Genomic DNA, 8,528 nt, shown 5'->3' on the forward strand with positions numbered 1-8,528 from the left:
TGTGAGTGGAGACGTTGGGTGCTGATGTTGGGTACATTTGGATGCCAACACTGGGTGCTGACACTGGGCACTGGCGTTGTGAGCTCGATGGATGCTGGCTTTGGGTGCACCACGGATGCCAACGCTGGGTGCTCCACGGACTCCAGCAATGGATGTCCCACGTGCCAGTTGCCTCACACAAACAGGAGCAGGGTGATGGGCTCCTATCCTGGTTCCTAGCCCCCTGCTCACCCGAGGACAACCCCATGCACCCCACACCCCACAGTGCTGCCCAGGGTCCTGTCCCAAAACGTGGGGATCCCATCGCAGTGCAGATCCTCCAGCACCAAAAGTTCTCGACCCCTACCTGCAGTAGAGATGAAGCCTCGTAGGAGCCTATGCTCCTGTGGGGCGGCCCCACTCCCTCCCGTAGGATTCCCATCGTTTCCCCGGGCTCCCCGCTTCCAACCCGAGGGCCGCTCCCCGGACCCCCCTCCCTCCCCACGCCCTCGGGGCTGCGGCGGCGGCTCGGGGCGGTGCCTCTGCCGGTGCCCGTCCCCGTCCCCGTGCCGGCGGAGAGGCGGAGCAGCCCCGACGGCCCCTATAAAGCAGGCGGCGGCGGCAGCGGTGCCGCAGTGAGGGCGGGGGCCACCATGAGCCTGGTGCTGGAGGCGTTGCTGGTCCCCCCGGGGGGGCTCCGCAAGGAGCCCTCTCGCCTCGCTCCGCGCTCCGCCACCTCTTCCAGCGGCTTCCACTCATGGTCGGGACCCCCGGGCCCGGCGGGGCGAGCGCGGGGCGGCGGCGGGGGAAGCGCGGCCGCTTCCTCCACCGAGAGCCTGGACTCGCTGAACGGCGAACCGCGGGCGCGTAACGAGAAGGAGCTGCTGCAGGTCCTCAACGACCGCTTCGCCGGTTATATCGAGCGGGTGCGGGCGCTGGAGCAGCAGAACCGGGCGCTGGCGGCAGAGGCGGCGGCTCTGCGGCAGCAGCAGGCGGGGCGCTCGGCCATGGGCGAGCTGTACGCCCGGGAGCTGCGCGACATGCGGGGGGCCCTGGTGCGCCTGGGGGCCGAGAAGGGGCAGCTGCGGCTGGAGAGGGCCCGCCTGGCGGAGGACGTGGCCGCGCTGCGGGGCAGGCTGGAGGAGGAGGCGAGACAGCGCGCCGAGCTGGAGGCGGCGGCCCGCGGGCTGGCCCAGCGCTCTGCGCAGGAGGAAAGGGCCCGGGGGCCTCTGGCGGAGCGAGCCCGAGCGCTGCGGGAGGAAGCGGAGCTGCTGCGGAAACAGCACCAGGACGAGGTGGGCGCGCTGCTGCGCGGTGCCCGCGCCGAGCTGCCCGCTGAGCCCCCCGCCTCGCTGCGGCCCGGGGTCACCGCAGCGCTGCGCGACCTGCGGGAGCAGCTGGAGGGCACGGCGGCACGCAGCACTCTGCAGGCCGAGGAGTGGTTCCGCGGTGAGTGATAACCCAGCCCGCTGCATGCTCCGCGGGCACACACCGGGGAGAAGGGGATCCGTCGTTCTTCTTTTCCCCTGGAGGGAACCCTGCGGGGCTGCGGGTGGGCGTTACGGCCGGTGCCCCCGCCCAGGCGTGTACACTGAGCTCCGTGAGGGCGGGAGGGTAACACCAACCCGCCCATTTGCAGGGGCGCCGCACGCACCACCACCCCCGCGGATTTCTGGGGGGAAAGGCAGCGAGGTGGTTTTCCCGACAGCCCCCGATGCTGCAGGGAGTCCCGCTGGAGTGGGGCCAAAAGTGTTGCGGGGATTGCAGCACAGCGAAGGGAGAGGGTGCCGCATCCCCTGCGGGGAGGATAGGGCGTGTCTCATGCGCTGTTAGGAGGGGCACTACGGTACCGGGGGAGGAAGAGGAGGGTGACACCCCGGGGGTCGGCGCACGTCGGTGTGCTGCCATCGCCCCGGCGCCAGCGCCCGGGGAGCGGCGCAGCTGCGCTTCAGCACCGCGGACAGCGGCACTTCAGCACCGCGGACAGCGGCAGCGCCGTGGCCATGAGCGCGGCGCTCTGCGGGGCGGGGGGCACTGCGTTCCACCTCCCCCCGTCCCCTAAAGCCCTTGTGACAATCTCTGCCTCATTCTTTCCCGCCACTGCCCTTCTGGGTGGTGTATCTGGCACGGTGAGGAGGTGTGCTGGGGAGGGGAGCAGCTCTTTAAGTGCAAAAGATAATGACAGGAGCTCAAGGGAACAGGGAAATCGTTCGCGCTGCAAAAAGCCCAGGATGAAGAAAAGCAGTGCCCAGCCTGTCCTGCTCTGGTGTCTTCACATGCCTGGGAATGGACAGCCTGCAGGGTTCGCTTTGCAGAGGGCACACACACCGGGGAGTGGTGGTATTAAAGGATTTGCCGTCCCCCATAAAAGGGAGGCTGCAGTCTACCTCTGTCCCTGCAGCTTTTCCTTTCCCTTGCTACAGTGAGGCTGGACAAGCTCTCTGAAGTTGCCAAGGTGAACACAGACGCCATGCGTGTGGCTCAGGAGGAGATCTCTGAGTACCGCCGTCAGCTCCAGTCCAAGACCACTGAGCTCGAAGCCCTCAAAGGGACACAGGAGTCACTGGAGAGGCAGAGGCAGGACTCAGAGGAACGCCATCATGCAGATGTCCTCTCCTATCAGGTAGAGTGGCGCAGTCGGCAGAGTCCCAAATCTGTCACTTGGTGCAGAGGGAGCATCCAGCTGTCAGGGAAGAGCAGTGCTGGGGCTGTGGCCTCAGGGATGCTGATGTCAGCAGCAAGTACATTTGACCTTTCCCCAGCTCCTGATGTTCAGACAGCCAGAGCCAAGGCTGCATCCAGGCTGCTGTGTCTGGCACCTGCAGTGGAATTGTCCCTTGTGTCTGCTGCCCATGACACTGATCACAAATGCCATTGAATAGTGACCAGGGTTCAGACCATGTCATGTCGCAGCACTGGGAACAGCAGCTCAGATTTCTGTACCCTGTGGTATCTATAGACTAAAACCTTGTCTCCAGGGAGATGTTCCAACCCCATCAGCCTCAGGCTGGGTAGGATGACTGCAGTGACCAGCAGACCAAGTAGTTTAGATACATTGCCCCTGGCTGCCACTGCCCGAGAGAAGCCAGCTGGCAGCACCACAGCTCTCCTTGGAGTGGTGCAAGGCTCGGGGGTTCCCTCAAGGACAAACTTGAAAGAGCCCCAGCATTTTCCCCCTTTGCTCCCTGCATGGCACCAGGTGACTCTGTCTGTTGCAGGAAACCATCCAGCAGCTTGACAATGAGCTGAGAAACACCAAGTGGGAGATGGCAGCTCAGCTCCGCGAATACCAGGATCTGCTCAACGTCAAAATGGCCCTGGACATTGAAATTGCTGCCTATAGGTATGGGGTTGGCAAAGGGGACGGGGGTGCATGTCTTGGCTAGTCCCCAGTGCTGGCATCTGTGAGAACATTTCTTGAAGGCCCTTGCTAACACCTTGAGTCCTTCTTAGTAAGACAGCGGTAAGTCCTCCAATACCAGCCCTGTGAAGGGATTGTGGAGGGAAGGGTGAGGAAGCCTTCATGGGGTGATGGCATGCAGATGGAGGGAGGGAGAGGTTGCTGCATGGTGTGGGTGCAGCTGCTGATGGCCCTGCTCTGGTCTTCTCCTGGCAGAAAGCTCTTGGAAGGGGAGGAGTATAGGATTGAGACCGGCTTTGGAATGGTCTCCTACCCTGAAGTGATCCCCAAGGCTCCCAGCATCGCCACCAACATCAAGGTAAAGAGCGAGGAGAAAATCAAGGTGGTGGAGAAATCTGAGAAGGAGACAGTGATTGTGGAGGAGCAGACAGAGGAAATCCAAGTGACTGAGGAGGTGACTGAGGAGGAGGAGGCTGAGAAGGAAGCTGAAGAGGAGAAAGCTGAAGAGGAGAAGGAAGAGGAGAAAGCTAAACCAGAGGGTGAAGAAGAAGCCAAGTCTCCTGCAAAAGATAAGGCCAAATCCCCAGAGAAACCTGAGTCCCCTACAAAGGAGGAAGCCAAGTCCCCAGCAGTCAAATCCCCTGAAAAGCCCTCAAGCCCCTCAAAGGAAGAAGCCAAGTCCCCAGCAATCAAATCCCCTGAAAAGCCCTCAAGCCCCTCAAAGGAAGAAGCCAAGTCCCCAGCAATCAAATCCCCTGAAAAGCCCTCAAGCCCCTCAAAGGAGGAGGCCAAGTCCCCAGCAGTCAAGTCCCCAGAAAAGCCTTCAAGCCCCTCAAAGGAGGAGGCCAAGAGCCCACCTGTCAAGTCCCCAGAGAAACCCACGACCCCAGCTGTCAAATCCCCAGAAAAACCCCCAGTGCCCTCAAAAGAGGAGGCCAAGAGCCCACCTGCCAAATCCCCAGAAAAACCTGCAACACCCTTAAAAGAGGAGGCAAAGACTCCGACTGTGAAGTCCCCAGAAAAGCCATCGAGCTCTACAAAGGAGGAGATCAAGCCTCCATCTGTTAAATCCCCAGAAAAGCCACCAAGCCCCTTGAAGGAGGAGGCGAAGAGCCCAGCTGTCAAGTCCCCAGAGAAACCTGCAACCCCCTCAAAAGAGGAGGCCAAGTCCCCGGCTGTCAAGTCTCCGGAAAAGCCTGCAACCCCTTCAAAGGAGGAAGCCAAGACCCCAGCAGTCAAGTCCCCAGAGAAACCCACACCCCCTTCAAAAGAGGAGGCCAAGACCCCAGCTGCCAAATCCCCAGAGAAACCCGTGTCTCCCTCAAAGGAGGAGGCCAAGACCCCGACTGTAAAGTCCCCAGAAAAAGCCAAATCTCCACAGAAGGAGGAAGCCAAGTCCCCACAGAAGGAAGTGGTCCCAGCCAAGGAGCCTGTCCCCTCCCCTCCAAAGGAGCCCAAGGCCCCTGCAAAGGAAGAGCAGCCAAAGGAGGAGAAGGCTTCCCCCAAGCCTGCAGCGGAGGGCAGGAAGGATGAGGCTCCCAAGAAGGATGCCCCGGCCAAGGCAGAGGAGAAGCCCAAAGAGAAGGCAGCTGCCGGGCCTCCCGCCCCACAGGTGAAGGAGAGCAAGGCTGCCTCCAAACCTGCAGAAGAAGGGAAAGCTGAGAAGGATGCTCAACCAAAGCCTCAGCAGGAGGCTGGCAAAGCAGCTGTGAAGGAGCCAGAGAAGCCTAAGGCTGAGGAAAAGGCAGAGGAACCAAAGAAAACGGTGGAGGAACCAAAGAAGGTGGAAGACCCCAAATCAAAACCCAAAGACGACTCCAAAGCCAGTAAAGAGCCCCCCAAAGCTGAGAAGCCCCCCAGCAAGGAGGGCAAAGCCCCAGAGCCGGCACCCGCTGCAGGAAAGAAATGAGCGGAGCTCCTCTGGGAGCTGGAGCTGCTCCGCTCCCCTCCGAAGGGTGAGACGGGGACGGTCCCCACCCCGGGTCCCCCCCAGCCAGGCCTTACCTTAGCAATATGTTTGTGAGAGACACAGCCCCTCGCTGCCCCACGCCAGCGGTATGTTCCGATCGCTTCAGTAGCAGAATGTGATCCATGCAGAGCGCCACATTTAACACTTGAGTTCTAACGAGGAAAACAGACCCCGGGGGAACCGACTGCCCTTCTCCAATAAGTGCATTTATTTATTGTATGTGCAATCGATGGACAAGTGCAACTCAGAGCTCTAGCTGCTTGGGAGGTGTGCCGTGGGCTGGCTGGCAGAGTCCTTCCCTCGCTGGGGTGATGAGTGGCCCTCCGGGTAGCGGCACCAGCTGTAGCTGGCTTCAGGGAAGAGGTTAGGCACTGCAGGAATGCCCACGGAAATACGACGTGCACTAGGAAACTCGAGCCCACTGTCAATTGCTTATGTGCAATAACCAAATAAAGTGCTTACAGAGACACACCAGCTCTCACTGTCATTGCTCGGCCCAGGGGAGGAGGTGAAGGGGTGCAGGGAAGGCTTGTGCCAGGGCTGCTGGGCACTGTCACACAGGGCTGGGACACACAGAGGGTGACACGGGGCTTTTCAAAGCATGGGGCAGTCCTCCACCTCCCTGCCTGCAGCAGGGAAAGCTCACAGGCGGGCATGAAGGGCTGCAGGCCCAGCTCAAGGGATGGAAACAGGGCCAGTCCTCACCACGCTCCACCAAGGCAATTTTTGAATTCCTTCTCTTTTTAAATGGCAGCTCCCCAAGGACTGCCAGTGCCTGGATTAAGCCAAGTGCTGCAGCACAGCCCTGCACTGCAGCACCACACCTGTAGCCCCTCCAGGGGAGGGGAAAAGGCTCCACCAGCCTTCCTTTCCCAGAGAGTCGCTTTGGCACCAAGCGCCCCCACTGTTGAAGCCCAGAGCCCCGGCTCTGACAGGAGCTGCAGTGGGGAGCTGTGCAGGATGGAGGGGGGCACAGCCCAGCCCGGAGCTCCAAGCTGCTGCTGTGCTCCGGGGTTTGTGCCGAGTCAGCTGGCAGCTGGGGCTGCAGTGCAGGAAGGACTATTTTTAGCCAGCTCAGTTCCTGTTACCGAGGACCTGCAGTGGGAGGGAGGAAAGAAGGCAGGCAGGGCCCAAACGGGGAGGGCAGGGCTTGGTTCCAACCCCCATGGGACACAGAAGCACGGAAGAGCTCAGAAGGGAAGGGATCCACCACCAGGATCAAGGTCTCCACAACGCAGCCATCTGCACACACACACACTTCTTCCAATTCAGCATTTAATCCCTTCAGTTACAAAACCTCAAATGAGACCCAAAATGTCATAAAAGAAACTGAAATGACAGGAAGGGAACATTGCAGACAGGATGAAGCTAGGTCCCAAAGCAATGCCCAGGCAGGGGAGCCCAGCAGGACTCAGCGGTGGCTGAAGAATCCCTGAGGGTAGTTGAACTTGAACGGCTTCAAGCGCATGGGGCCCCTAGAAGAGAAGAGGAGGGACAGGTTGGCCCACAGGGGTCTGCTCCCATCCCAGCAGGCCCGACCTGCTGGTAAGCTCAGCACACTCACAGAAAGGGACAGGTCCCGGGGTGCAGCTCGACTGTGCAGGGCTGACCCTCACAGGCCTTTCTGTCACCACGTGCCTGGACAGCAATGCCTGCCAGCAGGGTCCCTACCAGCATCTCAGCCCCCTCTGCTCACTGCCTGCAGGGACAGCACGGCCCCAGGCTCTCACCTGACCAGGCGCAGGCACATCTTCTCCTGGGGGAACTCCTTGGGCCCCTCCACAGTGGTGTCGTGGGGCTCCGTCTCCAGGTAGACGTCCAGCACCATGCAGAGGCGCTGCAGCTGGTTGGTGAGGAGCTGGTAGCCCGGTTTGGGTCCCCACAGCTCCTTGTAGCACACATTGACTTCGCTCTCCATAGCCTGGCAGATGCAGATGTGTTGCAAGTTTGGTTTTCTGCTCTTCCCAGCCACCAGTCTAACCCTTACCAAGGGGACAGGAGCACTGGGAGCTGCCCCGATCGCTTACCCGAATGTTGTCATCGTTGCTGCCGGTTCGCTCTCCTTTCCAGTTCAGGCAGAGGCTGAAGATGGGTGGCAGCGCGGAGTAACCAGGATTCAGGACCACAGCGACCTGGAGCTTGGCTGAGCGAGGCGAGGAAGAAACATCGATGACAGCCCACAGAGCCTCCCTCTTGTGGAGGACTCAGGCAGCTGCTATTTGCCATCGCCGGGGGAAGGAAACACACCGACCTGTTCCCCTCTCTATCAGGGCCATGTAATAGAGATGGGTGTCTTCAGCCAGCCCAGCCTCCACCACGTCTTTAGTGTAGGGCAGCTCCTGCAAGGGGAGATGACAGGGAGTGAGCAGCTGCAGCTGCAAGGCACAGCATGGGAGCTGGAGGGGATCCAGGCTCACACTCAGCACCTACCGCGTAATCCTCGAAGGGGATGGCAGCCCACCTCACCAGGCGGGAGACGATCTTGGTAGGGAAGAGATGCTGGCACTCGCTGGACACCGGCACCACGCCATGCTCTGGAAGCAAGCACGAGGCTGAGCGGGGCAGGCTGGGGATGAGCTCTCTGCCTGCCCCACGGGCGACAGCAGTACTGGGACCTGGGGACATTCTTTATCCTTCTGACAACTTCACCAGGCACCCAGAAAGCAGCAGCAGCCTCAAATGCAGTTCTGCTGGCGTTCAGGACCTCACAGCACGTGCCTGGTCTGCTCCAGGGGTGCTTGGGCACGCTGTTTTCCTATCACCACAGACTGAATAAACTCCCAGAGCCAGGATGGCTGGCTCCAAAGGGATGCTGGGCATCAAGAGGGGCACAGCCACCTTCTCCCACCACGAACATGGCAACCTCAGAGCCCTGACACCGCAGAGCAGAGGGACAGTGGCAGTGCAGACCCATAAAAGCCCTTCAAAGTTACACAGGTTAGGCAGCATTCCTGTGCAAGAAGATCCAGCCACTGCACAGCCTCCGCAGGCACTCACCAAGAGAAGCAAACTGCTTGTGGAGAGCCAGGCGGGATTGCAGCCTCGTCCTCAGCAGCTTCATGGTCATCTCCATGTGGCTCGCGCTCAGCGAGTTGTCTGCAGTGACAGTGTGCTGTGGGAGGAGAGAGCATCAGCACCCTGCCAGGGAGGGGACACCAGTGTCCCCAAAGCCTCCCCGCAGCCCTGCCAGCTCAGCCCGATGTCCTGGCAAGGAGGGGA

At 60.7% G+C, this 8,528-nt stretch overlaps 2 protein-coding genes across 2 annotated transcripts; one reads left to right on the top strand and one right to left on the bottom strand.

The window, feature by feature from the left end:
• The first annotated feature begins 632 nt into the window (after positions 1-632).
• On the top strand, positions 633-5,778 carry NEFH (neurofilament heavy chain). The gene is made up of 4 exons (XM_042828894.1): positions 633-1,428; positions 2,403-2,602; positions 3,198-3,322; positions 3,596-5,778. The coding sequence occupies exons 1-4, from the start codon at positions 633-635 to the stop codon at positions 5,247-5,249; spliced, it is 2,775 nt and encodes a 924-aa protein (XP_042684828.1). The 3' UTR covers positions 5,250-5,778.
• Positions 5,779-6,567: 789 nt separating this feature from the next.
• THOC5 (THO complex 5) lies at positions 6,568-8,502 on the bottom strand. The gene is made up of 6 exons (XM_042828962.1): positions 8,307-8,502; positions 7,740-7,843; positions 7,561-7,648; positions 7,337-7,452; positions 7,040-7,230; positions 6,568-6,784 (listed from the first exon to the last, which is right to left on the bottom strand). The coding sequence occupies exons 1-6, from the start codon at positions 8,380-8,382 to the stop codon at positions 6,721-6,723; spliced, it is 639 nt and encodes a 212-aa protein (XP_042684896.1). The 5' UTR covers positions 8,383-8,502; the 3' UTR covers positions 6,568-6,720.
• Between the last annotated feature and the right edge of the window lie 26 nt (positions 8,503-8,528).

The sequence above is a fragment of the Centrocercus urophasianus genome, unplaced genomic scaffold (genome assembly GCF_019232065.1).
Source record: "Centrocercus urophasianus isolate 14NV4802_14NV808 unplaced genomic scaffold, USGS_Curo_1.0 seq_30, whole genome shotgun sequence".
NCBI lineage: Eukaryota > Metazoa > Chordata > Aves > Galliformes > Phasianidae > Centrocercus > Centrocercus urophasianus.